This window comes from Oncorhynchus keta, chromosome 1, assembly GCF_023373465.1.
Source record: "Oncorhynchus keta strain PuntledgeMale-10-30-2019 chromosome 1, Oket_V2, whole genome shotgun sequence".
In the NCBI taxonomy this organism is placed as follows: domain Eukaryota; kingdom Metazoa; phylum Chordata; class Actinopteri; order Salmoniformes; family Salmonidae; genus Oncorhynchus; species Oncorhynchus keta.
In genome coordinates, this window is record NC_068421.1 from 36,711,027 (window position 1) to 36,731,560 (window position 20,534).

A 20,534-nucleotide genomic window follows, 5' to 3' on the forward strand; every position below is an offset into this window, starting at 1 on the left:
CATTGCCCGTGGATGCAGATTGCAGTGATGAAACATGAGGGAGCTGTGGCTGTACGCGTTGGCTCGGAGACAGCCGTCACAGTGCAGCAGTCTGCTGAGAGCCAGAGGGCCGAGATGGGCAACGGCATCCTGAGAATCTCTATCGGAGACCTGCTCCCAGATAGCAGAGTTACCTTGGGGGTGAGTCTAAGTCCTGTTACCCCCCCCCCCACCAGACTGACAGGGAGCAGAATGGGAGCATGTGAGAGGACCAATGGGAAGGAAGTGGGTCTGTAGAGGGGTTAGGCCCTAACAGGGACACAGCAGGGTTACAAACAGGCTGGAGGTGGGGGTGAGTGATAATTAGAATGGGTAGTGCTAGCGTAGTGTGAGAGGTTTTTGGGTCTGCACAGAAAAGGTTAGGACCTTTACATTCCATGGTTAGGAGCAACAGTAATAAAACACAGGGTTGCAGATGGGGTGGGAGTGTGGTGGGGCATGGAGAGGGCGAGTGAAGGGGTAGAATTTGAAGAGGGAGCTTTATGGAGGAAGATGTCTGTCTGCAGAAGGCTTGAGAACCATTGTAATAATTACACAGGGGTTACGTCCCAAATTACCCCCTGTTCCCTATTTAGTGTACTACTTTTGACCTATAAATGGAATAGGGTACCATTTGGAACATTGTCTGGGTTGCAGAAGAGGGAGGGCATAGGGTGAACATTGAAGGCTTGCTAGTGGGACACTGACTATATGGGAGAATGTGAGACTGTCTGTGGAGATGGGAGTTAACCATGAATCTGGCTGGTTCTCTTAACGTGAGATTTGCTGATCTAATCCGTGTGCAATGATAACCACTTTGCTCTCGCCAACTCTAATACTGATTTTCACAGCTGGACTGCACATCCTGAGACAGTTTTCTGGCACACCAACTTTCTCACCATGACAAGAACAACAGATTAAAGCAGAGCTCAGTGTTCAATCACTCCTGAGGGAGTATGAACTGCAGTTCTTATAATTTTACTATATTTTATACCCAACACAAACAGCACGTGTCTGTTCTTCGAATGCACCCACTGTCCCTCATCTGAATTGGACTATTTTGCAATGGACAAATAAAAACAAGAAAGAGCAGTGCTATGTAGTGAAGGGCAATCACATGGGGCTCGTTTTTCTATACCATTTCTGTCTGTCCTGTCCTGTCTAGCTGAACCCTCCTCTGGATGGCTGCATGCGGAGCTGGGACTGGGTCAGACAGGACTCCAGCATCCTAGAGCGGACCCTGCAGGATTCCAAGGTGCAAAGGTGCTGGGAACATATTGCCCCCGGGTCCTACTTTACTGGAGTCGGCTCTGTTGGTTTCAGCTCTCTAGGTAGGCCACCTCACTTCCCCGTCACATGACAAGGGACAATATTTTTTTCTGTCCACACACCCTGACAGGGAATAATTCTGGGCCCTATAGTTTAGGTCCGTGGAAACATTTAGCGGTAGTTTACCTTAATATAAGGTGTGTCTCCACAGACAGCCTCACATGCTCCCATACTGTAGCTACTGTCCCATGGTATTGCTTTCTTGCCTTTTACTTCAATAACATCTGAAGCTGAAGTTTAAGTACTTGAATCTGGTGCTTTCCTTGTTTTGCCAGTAAAAAAAAAAGTGTGAAGCCATTCAATGGTCTGTAAAAGGAACACTGCATGGTTGTATGAACAAGAGTGCATAGACTAGGGTGCAGAGTGATATGTATGTTATGTTTGTCTTTGTATCTGCAGCGTTGCTGGGAAACTCTTCAGCTGAGCTAGATGGTGCAGACTGGACACTCTCTGTGGAGCTTGCTCTCAGAACGGTTTCAGCCAGAGGCTTTCTCTTTATTCTGGTAGACACTCAGAACGACTACATCCTCTCCTTGAAACTCAACCACCCTTCACAGGTAACACACCGGAACTATACAGCCTCAAGACCCAACTGATCTGGACCAGCACTTTGTTAATTTATAGTCTCTATCTTCTCTCATTCCTTCACTATTACTGCTTTGGAAATGCTTATGATCTTTAAGAATGGCATAATGGCAAAGACACACGCACGCATGGACACACACTCATACGCTCTCATTCACACACAAACTCACACAGGTCACTCAAACACTCACCCACACATACACATACTGTACACACAGCAGCAGGTCACAAACAAGCCACACTCACACACTCCTGCCTCCGTTGAGTCTGGGACCTGACTTGATTAGCCCAATGCTCCCATGTTGTGATGTCATGCAAAATGCCAAGCTGGAAGAGGTCAAACTTTCCGAAAGAGCCTTTGTTGAAATTGTCACTGTCAGCATGCCATACTTTTAGATGTTTTAACTACTGGAAATCCCCCCAAATATCAATGCGAATAGATCTCTGTTGGCCTTCAACACACTTTCTTTGTGCTGTGTGGAACAAACCCTGACTTTAACCTTTTACGTGTGTCTAGGGCACAAACAGACATGTTGCTGTTTCCTGTTGCAGATTGTTCTGTTGATACCGATTGTTGATCTGGCATTCGCTGCCACTCCTTCTGAAATTTGTTTCCATATGACAATGTGTTGACAATTTGTCCGGCCAGCGGAGGTCTTTTTAAACCCTAAACGAAGCATTAACTTATGGGGTGATATAATGCAAAAACAATCTCTCCTGGATAAGTTTGGATTCATCCATGGTTTGGGTTTCCTGTGCCCTAGGAACTGATGCTACGTTTGAGGGGGACTCTATTCTGGTCGCGCAGCTACCCCCAGACCCTCTGCTCAGGTGAGAGTCAGTTCCTGCAGCTGCAGGTGAGGCCAGGCCAGCTGGTGATTGGCATGGGCATAACCGAGGCAACCATGAGGTTGACGGATGGGGACTACGAGCTCCTGAAGAGGGTGTTGCGCCAACCAGGGAGCAGGGTGTACCTGGGGGGCGGGCCAGGTGAGCACTGAGTCTCAAATGACACCCTATTCCTTACATAGTGCACTACTTTAGGCCTGATACTTTCCTCCTCTAATCTGATCCGTGCTGTCTTCCCACATCAACTGATCCTAATCCTCTTACTCATTCACTATTCTACTCTTACACACGAAGGCCGCAAAGCCGAAACGTCTGTGCACTCTATACATGATGCAGTGAAAATAATAACATCTAAAATGAAGTAAGCTTAATGCAACATGTTTCTAAGTTCGGACCCATCCCACCTTTTTACTAATCTACTCTTCCCACACTCTCACCCTCAAACGTTTCCCTTACTTTCAGCTCTCCTTCGTTCTACCTCATTCTTCTTTTTTCATTATTTTCCACAAACCATGTCCCAGAATCATCTCCTCTCTGTGTATTGTCCACTGTTAATTGTCCTCTATATGAATGTTTCCCGGATCACCTCACAAATCAGATAAGCTCATTTTACACTGTATATAGATTTTTTTCTATTGTGTGGTTGACTGTACGTTTGTTTAGTCCATGTGTAACTCTGTGCTGTTGTTGTTTGTGTCGCACTGCTTTGCTTTATCTTTTCCAGGTCGCAGTTGTAAATGAGAACTTGTTCTGAACTGGCCTACCTGGTTAAATAAAGATGAATGACCATATGCTTCCAGGTCATATGGCAACATATAGACAACAGAAATGGGTGACTACATTCAGATGTAAAGCATTTAAGAAAAGGCGTTCCTTCCTCCTTTAAATTATGATTGCTTTTTAGGGAATTTAAAATTCAAAGTTTCTCCGATATTGTGTAGGTTGTGTAGATCCAGCTTGTCCCAATAGAAGACGTCTGAGATCTGAAAACATAACTCACTAAAAGTACACTATACGTGTTTGACACCCTATTCCCTATATATTGCACAACTTTTGGCCCAAGCGATGAAAGACCTAGAGTATGGGTTTCTTTAAGTGCTTGGAAGCGAATCGCCTAACTGTTACTTGATTGCACCGTTAATGCTATTAATGAGACCGACTGGTATTTATACAGTAGAGTACAGTGAGTCTATACAAGGTGTTCCGTATCTAGCTGTGTTCCAGAGGAGTGGAGGTGAAGCCTCTGTTGAGGACAAATACAGCAAGAGATAGGAGTTGTGGAGAGGTGCAGATATATCAAATTACAGGCAATTTCCCAGATGATAGGTAGGGGTGTGTTCCGGTAGGGGTGTGTTCCGGTAGGGGTGTGTTCCGGTAGGGGTGTGTTCCGGTAGGGGTGTGTTCCGGTAGGGGTGTGTGCCGGTAGGGGTGTGTGCCGGTAGGGGTGTGTGCCGGTAGGGGTGTGTGCCGGTAGGGGTGTGTGCCGGTAGGGGTGTGTGCCGGTAGGGGTGTGTGCCGGTAGGGGTGTGTGCCGGTAGGGGTGTGTGCCGGTAGGGGTGTGTGCCTGTAGGGGTGTGTGCCGGTAGGGGTGTGTGCCGGTAGGGGTGTGAGCCGGTAGGGGTGTGTGCCGGTAGGGGTGTGTGCCGGTAGGGGTGTGTGCCGGTAGGGGTGTGTGCCGGTAGGGGTGTGTGCCGGTAGGGGTGTGTGCCGGTAGGGGTGTGTGCCGGTAGGGGTGTGTGCCGGTAGGGGTGTGTGCCGGTAGGGGTGTGTGCCGGTAGGGGTGTGAGCCCGGGGAGCCGTTAAACTTTACGAGTCTTTCTTCTGCTATCATTGTTTTTCTGCTATGAAATCGTGCAAATACTGCCACAAAGGGCTGCCCTATGTGGCCTTCACCTGTCCAGTCATGTTTCATCAGTGATTACTTCTAGGAAGGGAGGAAGGAAAGAGGCCCAGTTCAAGGGATTGAATTGTGCTTATCTCTGACCTTTTGACTGTGTCCAGCGGGTCTGTCCAGCTTCCACGGCTGTCTCCAGGCCAAGATCCAGGGTGTCAACGTTGACCTTGACCTGGCAGAGGTCAAACACGGGGATGTCCGCTCTCACAGCTGCCCTGCCGCCCTCGACATCCGAGATGGGAAGTAAAGGAGCCTCAATTACACCCGACACTGCTTATAAGACTACACAAGGCTACACTGTTTTCTGTTTGGCTATTTGTCTGTCTCTCAACATTTTACTGTCTCATGTGGCTATCTATGTAACAAGATGTGACACAGTACTGCAGAATGCAGTAACATTGTATTTGTATTGAAGCATCTCTGACATGTGAGGGATGTTCATTTGAAGAACAAGAGAAGGATTGCGTTTTCTTTGGGTAGATTGTTTTGCATACATTTTTGGCAAACTTGGTATGTCACTGCAAAACCGTAACATGGCCTCTTTCACTTTATTTTCTGCATATTGTTTCTGTGTATTCCAGCAGAATTCCCCTATAAGGAGGTAAAGCTAAACTAACATGTCCACTCTTGTTAAGTCTGTGTGAAAGGCAATAAAGCATTTGCTATATTTGCATTTGCTATATTATAGCTATTTGAGTTGCATTGCATTTTTTACATATATGTTGTAACTTCCCCCAAAGCGTCAGAAACATTGTATTCTTTCTCAATGTATTGTATGGATGCTATGCAAGTTTGATCTCTGTGTATTACATTATACTATACGTGAAAATAACTAAAGCAAGACAGAAGAGCCTTAGAACAGTTACTCTATAATCATCATTGACATGAGGGGCATGAACACGAAAAAACACAAGGAGTTCATTATCTTACCAGACAGAAGCTCTCATATACAGTTGCAGACTTGGATTCAAATGCAATTTTAAATAATTTAAAATGCTTTAGCAGAGCTTGATTGAGCTTCCCTAGCGCAATTGAACCAATAGAACAGTCGTAAAGGTGCAAAGCCTGCCGATCTGGCCCTCGAGACAGGCTAAAGCAAACGTGCAAAGTATTTGAACCCAGATTTTCACAGTTGCCTGAGAAAGAGGAGACTAAGCCAGTGTTCTTGTGGTCTATTTTTGTCCTGTGAAACTCTTTGACCCTGTTTTTGTTAAGTCTGGTGTTTTACTTGGAAAGACACTCCAGATAATTACGCCATCTTCTGTCTTGTACATTTCCACAGTTTAATTGTGCAAGCAAATTACTTTTGGGTTTATTGGTTTTTAGCCCTCACGAGTGGAAGGTTTTGTGGATTTGTCTTTGGTCTTTAAAACAAAACGTGTGTGTGAGGAGCTCTGTCAGTCAGAGGAGACATCTTAGATGATGTTTCGGGGAATCGTCTTCCCCTACCCAGGGGAAGAACATTGCGAACATGTTTTATAAAAGGAAGGGGAAAAAACACACAGAAGTTTGAGGTATGCATTGTCTGGCCAGGGGCTCGATATTTTCGTACACATCCCCCTCTCTCTCTATGCCTATTGAGTTCAAAGAAAGAACACATTTCTTATTGCTTAATGAGTTTTGGGCCCAAATGAAATTTATCCTGGGGTAGATTACTAGTGAGACCAATGGTAGACAATGTTAAGGCAATGAGGAGGCCAGGCAGGCAACATCAAGCAGCATCTCTATTGAATATGAGTGTGTGTGGGCAGCGTGGCACAACCAAAAACAGTAAGTCAATTTGATCAGGGAAAAAAATGACTTCGCCAACATTACTTTATTACTTTATTAGCAGATACAGTTGAGTTTAAGATGTAGAATAAAAAGTCAATGTATTTTGGCAAATTGTACATTTCAAAAAAGGTCTTGAATAATTCACCTTTTTCCTAGATAGTAGAAGCATGTCATAAGCCATACATTTTTTGGGCAAATCAATCAAAATTGCTCAAAATATTTACATTTCATATACAGATATTTTACAGCATACAAAATAAACTCCAAAATACGAATCCCCCTGGATGTCATGTGACTTCTAGGGCCAGGAGAGTCTGGAGGAAACTCCGTAGTTGTATGACAAGTTGGTAATGGAATGCTGGAGTAGGGAGGTTAATTCAGACAGAAAAGCTCTGTGGCTTGTAGGGCAGCAGGTTATAGAGAGGGGTTGGGGTCTGGACGGGGGGTACTGACGAATCACTCTGGGGGAACTCCGTCCCCGTTGCTGGGGCAAAGTATTGGGAGGTTCTCTGAAAGACAGAACAAAAACAGAAAACACTAAGGTTAGTTGGATTCAGCTAAGTCTTTACAATTTGCTAATTTGTTCCAATTATAACTAATCTACTTCTAGGTAAATAATGGCTACAAACAACAGACTTTGCATTGAAAACCACAACCAGTTTGAGTGGATAACCACGTAAACGTAATAGATCCCAAATAAACACAAACAAAGCTTAGTTTGAATCAGCTGAGCAAAGAGCGGAAAACAATATTCCATTTGTAACTCCACTCCACTTGGGAATAATTACAAATAGCAAACTTTGAACATCACTTGAGTGGATAAGCAAAACATTTTTTTCAAATAAAATAGATTCCAAATGGAGGTACGCCTAATGTTTCTCAGACAAGTTATTTTTCTCTGGGGGTTAATTGGTTGGAGGTTGTTCTTTTTTGGTCTGCTGAGGCATGCACCTGGCATGATCTAATAGGGCTACTTGGTGCCCTCTGTCTTGCTAGCAGCCAGTAGTTGTGTTTTAATACAGAGGGTAAGGTAGAAGATTTAGGGGAGGTGGGAAGATTTAGGGGAGGGGCAGCAGGGCAATATGGGATGGCAGAGGGAGTCCTCCCAGAACATCTGAGTTTCCATCCAATGTACAGTATCTCACTACTTTCTCTCTCCTTTGGTTTTACTAGACCAATTACCAATAACAGAACTTCTTAGGCCCAAGACCGAAACAGAGGTTGTTGTTGAAATACATATTTGGCGCCCTGGAAAAACCTTGTGTGGGCTCTATTTTTGGCTGCCGTCAAGGCGGTAGTGAGTGTGTGAGAGACTGACCGGGTAGAGACGAGTGTGTGAGAGACTGACCGGGTAGAGACAAGTGAGTGTGAGAGAGACTAACCGGGTAGAGACAAGTGAGTGTGAGAGAGACTGACCGGGTAGAGACAAGTGAGTGTGTGAGACTGACCGGGGAGAGACAAGTGAGTGTGAGAGAGACTGACCGGGGAGAGACAAGTGAGTGTGAGAGAGACTGACCGGGGAGAGACAAGTGAGTGTGTGAGAGACTGACCGGGTAGAGACAAGTGAATGTGTGAGAGACTGACCGGGTAGAGACAAGTGAGTGTGTGAGAGACTGACCGGGTAGAGACAAGTGAGTGTGAGAGAGACTGACCGGGTAGAGACAAGTGAGTGTGTGAGAGACTGACCGGGTAGAGACAAGTGAGTGTGAGAGAGACTGACCGGGTAGAGACAAGTGAGTGTGAGAGAGACTGACCGGGTAGAGACAAGTGAGTGTGAGAGAGACTGACCGGGTAGAGGTGTTGGTGTCCTGTGTTGGTGTTGTCCATCAGCAGGGGGGCAGTGGGGGAGGAGCGAAATCCCCCCTCGGAGAAATGCGAGGACAACAGGGTCACTGAGCTGCTCTTCTGCAAAACACACACATGTTGGTTTAGTGTTAATTCTTACAAGTAAGGAGTGTGTTGTGATCCTCTTGTGTATTATGAAACTAAATGTGATCACAAAATACACACAGAATAAGGCTGGTGCTAGATATCTAAAATGTCAATACAAAATAATTCAGCTTTCATCTGCTAAAAAATGTACTTGGATTGTTTGGGAGATGAAGATGGCGTGAGCAACAACCTCAAATTCAATGCATTTCTGGTAGGCAATTATTCAGCCCTAATATCTTGTGATCTCAAGTCAATAGGCTTCCTCACTCTCTTTCCCAGAAGAGAGCAAATTGAAGGCCTGGCCTGAGAGAGGAACCATGTGGCCCAATGTGACCACGTCAGCGGTCTGCCACATGGATGAACACACATCCAACTCTGACCACATCCGTCCCATCACCAGCGCTATCTAGCCATGCAACCACCCTCCCCCCACCACATACACAACCGCTTGTTCACTCACACTGACACACTGTTCATCAACCAGAAGTGGTGGGGAGAGAGAATTATAGCGATGCCATGGTATTTGGATCAGACAGGTGGGGGATCCTGGGGATCTCAGATTTTTTTTTTTTTATTAAAAATTATCTCTGACGTTGATGTGTGTCTTCTATGCCCTGCTGTGTCTCCCAGCTCTATTGTGCTGCAACACAGAACATATGACCCTTCTCCCTCGCCGCCAGCTCCTCTCCACACATTCCTAATTCAATCAGTACCGGTTAACTATCCTGTTTCTCCTGGGGACATTCAAGTAGGATGATCGCCAGAGAGATATCTCTCCTCTTTAGTGAGTCGTGACATTTAGAATCTGGATCGCTGGGTAACTAATACACATTTTCCTATTTGTTTTGATCTATAAAGTATGAATAAGCCTTACCTAACAACCATCCACCCCTTCAAGCTTTGCTTACAGACAGACCTGGGTTCAACTACTATTTGAAATAATTGTAAATACTTGCGTGATTGAGCCTGCCTGACTTAATGGAACAAAATATTCCCAAAACAATCAACCCTGCACTCCAGGCAGGCTAAAACAAACACTGGCACTATTTGCATGACTTTATAGCAGAGAATCAATGATAACAGAAGACTCAAAGTTGAACGGCTCCCCGGGCCCACACCACTACCTACCCACACCGCTACCTGCCTACACCGCTACCTGCCCACACCGCTACCTGCCCACACCCCTACCTGCCCACACCATTACCTGCCCACACCGCTACCTGCCCACACCGCTACCTGCCCACACCGCTACCTGCCCACACCGCTACCTGCCCACACCGCTACCTGCCCACACCGCTACCTGCCCACACCGCTACCTGCCCACACCGCTACCTGCCCACACCGCTACCTGCCCACACCGCTACCTGCCCACACCGCTACCTGCCCACACCCTACCTGCCCACACCATTACCTGCCCACACCGCTACCTGCCCACACCGCTACCTGCCCACACCCCTACCTGCCCACACCATTACCTGCCCACACCCCTACCTACCCACACCGCTACCTGCCCACACCGCTACCTGCCCACACCCCTACCTGCCCACACCACTACCTGCCCACACCGCTACCTGCCCACACCGCTACCTGCCCACACCGCTACCTGCCCACACCGCTACCTGCCCACACCCCTACCTGCCCACACCCACACCGCTACCTGCCCACACCCCTACCTACCCACACCCCTACCTGCCCACACCCCCCACACCGCTGCCCACACCTGCCCACACCGCTACCTGCCCACACCGATACCTGCCCACACCCTACCTGCCCACACCCCATATGTCCATCACCCTACAATATATAGGGAATAGGGTGCCCACACCATTACCTCAGCCCACACCGCTACCTGCCCACACCATTACCTGCCCACACCGCTACCTTTTGCCCACAGGCTTCAAACATAAAGATATAAAACTGTATTTTTTGTGAAGAATCAACCTGGGCCCAAACCGCTACCTTTTGCCCACACCATTACCTGCCCACACCATTACCTGCCCACACCATGAGTTTTACCTGCCCCACCTTGCAAAACCTGCCCAAATGGCTACCTGCCCACAGTTCTTTCCCCTACCTGGACCCACACCTAGACTGACTTGCCCACACCCCTACCTACCCACACCGCCACCTGCCCACACCGCTACCTGCCCACACCGCTACCTGCCCACACCGATACCTGCCCACACCGCTACCTGCCCACACCCCTACCTGCCCACACCATTACCTGCCCACACCATTACCTGCCCACACCGCTACCTGCCCACACCCCTACCTGCCCACATAACGTTTTGCATTGTTGCCCCTGACCAGAGCACCTACCCACACCCCTACCTACCCACACTGCTACCTGCCCACACCGGCTTTAAACCTGACCACACCGATGCCTGCCCACACCCCTACCTGACCCCACACCAGGTGCATTTATACCTGCCCATCATTAGTCATTTAGGTCAACATTATCCTGATCCCACACCGATACCTGCCCACACCGTTTTCAGTTTTTGATTTGTTAAAAGGTTTGAAATACCTGTCATTCCACACCCCTACCTTCCCAGTTTTACACCATTAGCCTGGCCCACACCATTACCTGCCCACACCGCTACCTGCCCACACCCCTACCTGCCCACACCCCTACCTACCCACACCCAAAGATCTGCGCTACAGTGCAATAGAAATTTAAAGGCAATGTTCTAGCGTTCGCAGAGACTGCATTCAAGGTAAACACCGCATATGTTGGCTCAATCGAAAATTATCTTTAAATTTCAATCAAATCAAAAAATTGGTCACATGCACATCTTTAGCAGATGTTATTGCAGGTGAGGTGAAATTCTTGTTCTTAGATACTACTGCACTGTTGGAGCTAACAATTCATATAGCCCTACAGCTCATATCTTCAGAGCTACAAATTGAATCGAGGCAATGTTAACCTGTGAGCTCTGAGAATGAGCCTATATAAATAACGTACCAAAGTATTCGAGAACCACGGACAGCTACCGCTAGCCAGCGCATGGGGGATGACGCTTCAGCACCACAACAGTGGAGAGTGCCACTTCAGGCGGGTTATGCCCCGCACCCAACAACGCTCATAAAAAGCTGTTGCCACAGACCTGTGGTCTACTGAGAAGAATGTTTGGCATGGGGAGGAGAGCAGTCCTGCAGGGCAAGAGAATGCCACCTTGATTTGGATTCTTTTTCACAATCCCTTTCCCTAAGTACAATATGGAATGAGACCTGGATATGATTGAACTGCAAGTACTGCTCAAGACTCCTGATTATACACCACAAACCTTTAAGTATTGATACAAGTACATTAGCGTGTGGTTTTTGCCGCAGCCTGTGTCTCTCACCTTGTCCTTGATGCTTCCCAGCACGGCAGTGGTAAGGATACCCAGGAAGAAGGCCACCAGGTTGAGGCTGGTCAGCACCCAGATCAACACGTACAGGGACAGCACATCACCGCAGCTCCGCACACCCACAAACTCATAGTAGTTGTTTATGTAGCCCCCACTACAAGACAGGACAATAGAACGTCACTAACATCCAATCCTATAACAATATTATTCTAGTTATGCTATTAATATGCCATTCATAGAATAACATTAGGCTACTTTATAAAGCTATACTATTAAGGTAGTATGATATGAGTTGGCTAGGCCCAGGAGTTCTTCCAGACCAATCATTCAAATGTATTTATAAAGCCCTTTTTACATCAGCAGATTTCACAAAGTGCTATATACAGAAACCCAGTCTAAAACCCCAAACAGCAAGCAATGCAGATGTAGAATCACAGTGGCTAGGAAAAACTCCCTAGAAAGGCAGGAACCTGGGAAGAATCCAAGACATGAACCAGGCTTGAACCTTTATTTTGACAGGGATGTAATACTGAGACTGGGGTCTCTTTTACAGATGAGTCCTGAATAAATACATCAAAAACATAAAATATACGAAATGACCAAACATATTAAGAAAACAGACACATGTATCAACATAAGGGTCTCCGGTCATGACTCTGAACTGACCACGGGGAACATCTCATTTCAGAGAGCTCTGTAAGGTGTTCCACATAAAGGGCGCAAAGAGACTAAAAGCAGCTTTACCCAACTCTGTGGAGACCAAAGGGGCTTCCAGTGTTATTCATGCCTGAGGCCAGTTATGGTCATTTGTAAGTCTAAATTTAATGAATGATTATAGATGCATAGGAAGTTTCTGCATGAGTGCTTTGTAGATAAACACAAGAAAACTTGCTCTATTTGTGTACTGTTCAAACTAGTCATTACAAATTCATTAAAATCTGAGTTATGGGACCTAGAAAAAAAACATTCATTTTGTTTTGTTTGCACTAACTATAGATCCAGTAGTGGCCTCTGCTGTGCTTGAAAATCAGACTTCAAATATGAAAAGACTTGGCCAACCGAGGGCGCAATGAAATACAACGCTGCATCATCTGCACACAAATATATATATATATATATATATTTTTTTTTTTTTGAAATTCAGCATTACCAATGTTATTTATATAGATTGTAATCAGTAGTAGGCCGAGTTTTGAACCTCCTTTATGTAACTCAATGATCTCCGATTTGACACCATCTACCTTGATGGCCTGAGTTCATTGAGATAATTATGAAACCATCGGCAAGCATCAGTACCCAACCCTATTCAGGATAGCTTATTCAGAATATAACATGGTCTTCAGATGGCGCCGACAGACATGGCAAATCTGCTTCTAGTTCCTAAGCAACTTTGCAGTATTTATTTTGTGTGTGTGTTATTTCTTACATTATTTAGCCCAGAACATGTTTTGTATTATTACATACAGCCAGAAATAACTTTTGGATATCAAAGCAGCGGTAACTCCAGCAATAAGACCAGGAATATGACTTTCCCGAATTGGACCCTTTGTTCGTACACCCCGGGGCAATTGAAATTATCCCAGAGGCAGTTGTAAGATGCCTCCAGCAGAGAAAAGGCATTTGGAGTGTACTTCGAGTCTGACTCAGGAGGCATACACACCATCCACAGCTTCTCAGTATATTCCTCGCTAATGTTCAGTCTCTGGACAATAAAGTAGACAAGCTCAGGGCGAGGATCTGCTTCCAGAGAGACACCAGGGACTGTAACATACTCTGTTCCACAGAATCATGGCTCTCTCGGGATATACTGTCCCTGTCCATACAACCAGCTGGGATCTCAGTTCATTGCACAGACAGGAATAAAGAACTCTCCGGGAAGAAGAAAGACATGATGTTTCATGATTTAATATTATTCTTTTTAGCCATTTAGCTCCCCAATTTTGTGGTATCTAATTGGTAGTTACAGTCTTGTCCCATCGCTGCAACACCGGTACGGACTCGGGAGAGGCGAAAGTCGAGAGCTGTGCATCCTCCAAAACACAACCCAGCCAAGCCGCACTGCTTGAAATAATGCTCACTTAACCCGGAAGCCAGCCGCACCACGGTGTCGGAGGAAACACCGTACACCTGGTGTCCGTGTCAGCGTGTATTGCGCCTGGCCCATGATGGGACAAGAACATCCCTGCCAGAAAAACCCTTCCCTAACGCAGGCAAATTGTGAGCCACCCCATGGGTCTCCCGGTCGTGGCCGGCTGCAACAGAGCCTGGACTCGAACCAGGATCTCTAGTGGCACAGCTAGCACTGTGATGCAGTGCCTTAGACCACTCCGCCACTCGGGAGGCCATGTGTTTCATGATTAACTACTCATGGTGTGATTGTGATAACATACAGAAACTCAAGTCCTTTTGTACCCCTCAATCTAGAATACTTCACAATCAAATGCAGACTATTACCTCCCAGGAGAATTCTCTTCGGTTATAGTCGCAATCGTGTATATTCCCCTTCAAGCCAATACCACAATGGCCCTCAAGGAACTACACTAGATTTTATGCAAACTGGAAACCACATATCCTGGGGAAACATTTATTGTAGCTGGGGATTTTAACAAAGCAAATTTGAGGAAAACACTTCCGAAGTTCTGTCAACACATTGACTGTAGTACTCGCTTAGAGAAAACACTAGACCACTGCTCCTCACCTTTGAGATGCCTACAAGGCCCTCACTTCGGCAAATTAGGTCACGACTCCATTTTGCTCCTCCCATCCTATATGCAGACACTCAAACAGGAAGTACACGTGCAAAGGTCTATTCAACGCTGATCTGACCGGAATTGTTTTAATTGTTTTGATCACGTGGATTGGGATATGTTCCGGGTAGCCTCTGGGAATAACATTGACGTATATAAGCGTACACAGTGACTGAGTTCATCAAGAAGTGTACGTTGACTATTAAAACCTACCCAAACCTGAAACCGTGGATAGATGGCAGTATTTGCGCAAAACTGAAAGAGTGAACCACAGCATTTAACTATGGCAAGGGGACTGGGAATATGGTTGAATACAAACAGTGTGGTTATTCCCTCCGTAAGGCAATCAAACAGGCACAACGTCAGTACAGAGATAATGTGGAGTCGCAATTCAACGTCTCAGACACGAGACATGTGGCAAGGTCTACAGACAATCATGGATTACAAAGGGAAAACCAGCCACGTCACGGACTCAACGTCTTGCTCCCAGACAAGCTAAACACCTTCTTTGCCCGGTTTGAGGATACCGACGCGGCCCGCTCCCAAGGACTGTGGGCTCTTGTTCTCCATGGCTGACGTGAGTCAAATATTTAAGTGGGTTAACCCTTGCAAGGCTGCCGGCCCAGATGGTATCCCTTGCCATGTCCTCAGAGCATGCGCAGAATAGCTGGCTGGAGTGTTTACAGACATTTTCAATCTCTCCCGATCCTCTCCACTTGCTTCAAGATGTCCACCATTGATCCTGTACCCAAGAAAGCAAAGGTAACTGAACTAAATTACAATCAACCAGTAGCACTCACTTCTGTCATCATGAAGTGCTTTGAGAGGCAAGTTAAGGATCATATCACCTCTACCTTACCTGACACCTTAGACCCAGTTAAATTTGAGGAATACATACATACAGTTGAAGTCGGAAGTTAACATATACTTAGGTTGGAGTCATTAAAACTCATTTTTCAACCACTCCACAAATGTCTTGTTAACAAACTATAGTTTTGGCAAGTCGGTTAGGACATATAATTTCTGCATGACACAAGTAATTTTTCCAACAATTGTTAACAGACAGATTATTTCACTTATAATTCACTGTATCACAATTCTAGTGGGTCAGAAGTTCACATACACTAAGTTGACTGGGCCTTTAAACAGCTTGGAAAATTCCAGAAAATTATGTCATGGCTTTAGAAGCTTCTGATAGGCTAATTGACATAATTTGAGTCATTTGGAGGTGTACCTGTGGATGTATTTCAAGGCCTACCTTAAACTCAGTGCCTCTTTGCTTGACATCATGGGAAAATCAAAAGAAATCAGCCAAGACCTCCAGTCTGGTTCATCCTTGGGAGCAATGATAAACACCATGGGACCATGCAGCCGTCATACCGCGCAGGAAGGAGACGCGCTCGGTCTCATAGAGATGAAGGTACTTTGGTGCGACAAGTGCAAATCAATTCCAGAACAGCAAACGACCTTGTGAAGATGCTGGAGGAAACAGGTACAAAAGTATCCACAGTAAAACAAGTCCTATATCGATATAACCTGAAAGGCCGCTCAGCAAGGAAGCAGCCACTGCTCCAAAACCGGCATAAAAAAAGCCGGTTTGCAACTACGGTTTGCAACTGTACATGGGAACAAGATCGTACTTTTTGGAGAAATATCCTCTGGTCTGATGAAACAAAAATAGAACTGTTTGGGGATAATGACCATCGTTATGTTTGGAGGAAAAAGGGGGATGCTTACAAAGCATAAGAACACCATACCAACCGTGAAGCACGGGAGTGGCAGCATCATGTTGTGGAGGTGCTTTGCTGTAGGAGGGACTGATGCACTTCACATAATAGATGGCATAAGGAAAATTATGTGGATAAATTGAAGCAACATCTCAAGACATGAGTCAGAAAGTTAAAGCTTGGTCGCAAATGAGTCTTCCAAATGGACAATGACCCCAAGCATACTTCCAAAGTTGTGGCAAAATGGCTTAAGGACAACAAAGTCAAGGTATTGGAGTGGCCATCAAAAAGCCCTGACCTCAATTCTATAGAACATTTGTGGGCAGAACTGAAAAAGTGTGTGCGAGCAAGGAGGCCTATAAACCTGAATCAGTTACACCAGCTCTGTCAGAAGGAATAGGCCAAAATTCACCCAAATTATTGTGGGAAGCTTGTGGAAGGCTACCCGAAACGTTTGACCCAAGTTAAACAATTTAAAGGCAATGCTACCAAATTGAGTGTATGTAAACTTCTGATCCACTGGGAATGTCATGAAAGAAATTAAAGCTGAAATAAATAATTCTCTACTATTATTCTGACATTTCACATTCTTAAGATAAAGTGGTGATCCTAACTGACCTAAGACAGGGAATTTTTACTAGGACTAAATGTCAGGAATTGTGAAAAACTGAGTTTAAATTTATTTGGCTAAGGTGTATGTAAACTTCCAACTGTACGTCAGAATGCTGTTCATTGACACTTGCTCAGCCTTCAACACCATATTTTAATTATTTTAATTGGCAAGTCAGATGAGAACAAATTCTTATTTTCAATGATTGCCCCGCCCTGTGAAACTGGGTCCTGGACTTCCTGACAGGCTGCCCCCAGGTGGTGAAGGTAGGAAACAACACCTCCACTTCGCTGATCCTCAACACAGGGGCCCCACAAGGGTGCGTGCCCAGCCCCCTCCTGTACTCCCTGTTCACAATGACTGCATGGCCACGCATGCCTCCAACTCAACCATCAAGTTTGCAGACGTCACAACAGTACTAGGCCTGATTAGCAACAATGACGAGACAACCTACAGGGAGGAGGTGAGGACCCTGGGAGAGCAGTGCCAGGAAAATAACCTCTCACTCAACGTCAACAAAACAAAGGAGCTGATCGTGGACTTCAGGAAACAGCAGAGGGAGCACACCCCTATCCACATTGACAGGACTGCAGTGGAGAAGGTGGAAAGCTTCAAGTTCCTCGGCATACACATCACTGACAATCTGAATTTGTCCACCCACACAGACAGGGTGGTGAAAAAGGCGCAACAGCGCCTCTTCAACTTTGGATGCTTAAGAAATTTGTCTTGGTCCCTAATGTCTTGGTCCTTCTGTGGCTCAGTTGGTAGAGCATGGCGCTTGTAACGCCAGGGTAGTGGGTTCAATTCCCGGGACCACCCATACGTAGAATGTATGCACACATGACTGTAAGTCGCTTTGGATAAAAGCGTCAGCTAAATGGCATATATTATATTATATTATTATTATACCCTCAGAAACCTTTACAGATGCACAATTGAGAGCATCCTGTCGGCTGTATCACCGCCTGTTATGACAAGTGCATCTCCCGCAACGCAGGATTCTCCGGAGGGTGGTGTGGTCTGCCCAATGCATCACCGGGGGCACACTGCCTGCTCTCCAGGACATCTACAGCAGCCGATATCACAGGAAGGCCAAAATGATCATCAAGGCAATCAACCGCCCGAGCCATGGCCTGTTCACCCCACTATCATCCAGAAGGCGAGGTCAATAGAGGTGCATCAAAGCTGGGACTGAGAGCCTGAAAAACAGCTTCTATCTCAAGGCCATCAGACTGTTAAATAGCCATCACTAGCTGGCTACCACCCGGTTACACAAACCATGCACCTTAGAGGCTGCTCCCCTATATACAGTGGGCAAAAAAAGTATTTAGTCAGCCACCAATTGTGCAAGTTTTCACACTTAAAAAGATGAGAGAGGCCTGTAAATTTTCATCATTGGTACACTTCAACTATGACAGACAAAATGAGGGAAAAAATCCAGAAAATCACATTGTATGATTTTTAATGAATTTATTTGCAAATTATGGTGGAAAATAAGTATTTAGTCAATAACAAAAGTTTATCTCAATACTTTGTTATATACCCTTTGTTGGCGATGACAGAGGTCAAATGTTTTCTGTAAGTCTTCACACACTGTTGCTGGTATTTTGGCCCATTCCTCCATGCAGATATCCTCTAGAGCAGTGATGTTTGGGGCTGTTGCTGGGCAACACAGACTTTCAACTCCCTCCAAAGATTTTCTATGGGGTTGAGATCTGGAGACTGGCTAGGCCACTCCAGGACCTTGAAATGCTTCTTACGAAGCCACTCCTTCATGGCCCGGGCGGTGTGTTTGGGATCATTGTCATGCTGAAAGACCCAGCCACATTTAATCTTCAATGCCCTTGCTGATGAGGTTTTCACTCAAAATCTCATGATACATGGCCCCATTCATTCTTTCCTTTCCACGGATCTTCCTGGTCCCCAGAAAAACAGCCTCAAAGCATGATGTTTCCACCCCCTGCTTCACAGTAGGTATGGTGTTCATGCAACTCAGCATTCTTTGTTACAAACACAACGTGTTGAGTTTTTCAAAAAGTTTTGGTTTTTGGTTTTTGCTCATTGTTCTTTTTCTGATCATCAAAATTTTGCAAAATTCAGACGGGCCACATGGGTTGAGGGGGATCTGGCACTGCAGGATTTGAGTCCCTGGCCGTGGTGTGTTACTGAGATTGACTTTGGTCCCAGCTCTCTGCAGTCATTAGGTTCAGTTCTGGGATTTTTGCTCATTGTTCTTGTGATCATTTTGACCCCACGGGTTGAGATCTTGTCAGATTGAGGGAGATTATCAGTGGTCATCTTCCATTTCCTAATAATTGCTCCCACAGTTGATTTCTTCAAACCAAGCTGCTTACCTATTTCAGATTCAGTCTTCCCAGCCTGGTGCAGGTCTACAATTTTGTTTCTGGTGTCCTTTGACAGCTCTTTGATCTTGGCCATAGTGGAGTTTGGAGTATGACTGTTTGAAGTGGACAGGTGTCTTTTATACTGATAACAAGTTCAAACAGGTGCCATTAATACAGGTAACGAGTGGAGGACAGAGGAGCCTCTTAAAGAAGAAGTTACAGGTCTGTGAGAGCCATAAATCTTGCTTGTTTGTAGGTGACCAAATATTTATTTTCCACCATAATTTGCAAATAAATTCATAAAAAATCCTACAATGTGATTTTCTGGATTTTTTTTCTCATTTTGTCTGTCAAAGTTGAAGTGTACCTATGATGAAAATTACAGGCCTCTCTCATCTTTTTAAGTGGGAGAACTTGCACAATTGGTGGCTGACTAAATCATTTTTTGCCCCACTGTACAGACATGGAATCACTGGCCACTTTAATAATGGAATACTAATTACTTTACTCATGTTTACATAATGTTTACATAATGCATAATATATACTGTATTCTATTCTACTGTATTTTAGTCAATGTCATTCCGATATCCCTTGTCCTAATATTTATATATTTCTTAATTCCATTATTTTACATTTAGATGTGAATTGTTAGAGACTACTGCACTGTTGGAGCTAGGAACACAAGCATTTGGCTACACCCGCAATAACATCTGCTAAATATGTGTATATGAACAATAACATTTTATTTGATTCAGTATCAAAAGCTTTTGACAAGTCTGTCAGCACAATTCTTTCTATCATCTAAGGCAATTGCAATATGATTTACAACAAGCATGGTGGCTGTAGTGGTGCTATGTTTAGGTCTGAATCTGGATTGATTAACATTATGAGTACAATTTACAGATGGTCAATAAACAGATACGTTATTTTCTAATGATTCTAGTATTTTTGCAGGACAAGGGAGTCTGGAAATAGGTCGATAATTATCAAGATCACAACTATCTCCGCCCTTATGGAGAGGTAGCACAAAAGCTGCTTTCCACACTTTTGCAATATTTCCTGATACCCAAGTTAAATAAAAAATGACCACTATTTCTTTCAAATAGGAAAGCAGCTGAGATAAAATGCTGATTTTCAGTCACTTTTGCAGGAGTCTAAAACGACTTGCTTAGGCGGGTAAGTAGAGGAATTAGAGGGATCACTAACAGTCTGTCATAGCGCTAAGGAAGTAGTTTGACTTAGCCTGTTTAACCGACGTAGTGCACCTGTTTCTCAATTGCCTAAATAGCTGCCAATCAGCTAACGACACAGTTTGTCGAGCCTTGGCACAGGCTTAATTTCTTAGCAAGAGGTCTGCAAGTCCAGGAGAG

At 45.2% G+C, this 20,534-nt stretch overlaps 1 protein-coding gene, 1 long non-coding RNA gene and 1 pseudogene across 2 annotated transcripts in view; 1 reads left to right on the forward strand and 2 right to left on the reverse strand.

Annotated features, from left to right (window-relative positions):
• LOC118383976 (vitamin K-dependent protein S-like) overlaps positions 1-5,362 on the forward strand; it is an 11,263-nt gene extending 5,901 nt beyond the window's left edge. Inside the window, exons 4-8 of the mRNA XM_035770348.2 lie at positions 19-180; positions 1,184-1,349; positions 1,747-1,904; positions 2,697-2,922; positions 4,783-5,362. Coding sequence (XP_035626241.1) covers positions 19-180; positions 1,184-1,349; positions 1,747-1,904; positions 2,697-2,922; positions 4,783-4,922 — 852 coding nt within the window. The 3' untranslated portion in view covers positions 4,923-5,362. The remainder of the gene's footprint in view (positions 1-18; positions 181-1,183; positions 1,350-1,746; positions 1,905-2,696; positions 2,923-4,782) is intronic.
• Positions 5,363-6,486: 1,124 nt separating this feature from the next.
• Positions 6,487-20,534, reverse strand: part of LOC118383988 (transmembrane protein 255B-like) — a 36,589-nt pseudogene continuing 22,541 nt past the window's right edge.
• On the reverse strand, positions 9,566-10,506 carry LOC127931350 (uncharacterized). The gene is made up of 4 exons (XR_008140771.1): positions 10,493-10,506; positions 9,936-9,983; positions 9,872-9,903; positions 9,566-9,696 (listed from the first exon to the last, which is right to left on the reverse strand). It is a non-coding gene; the product is annotated as an uncharacterized LOC127931350 (long non-coding RNA).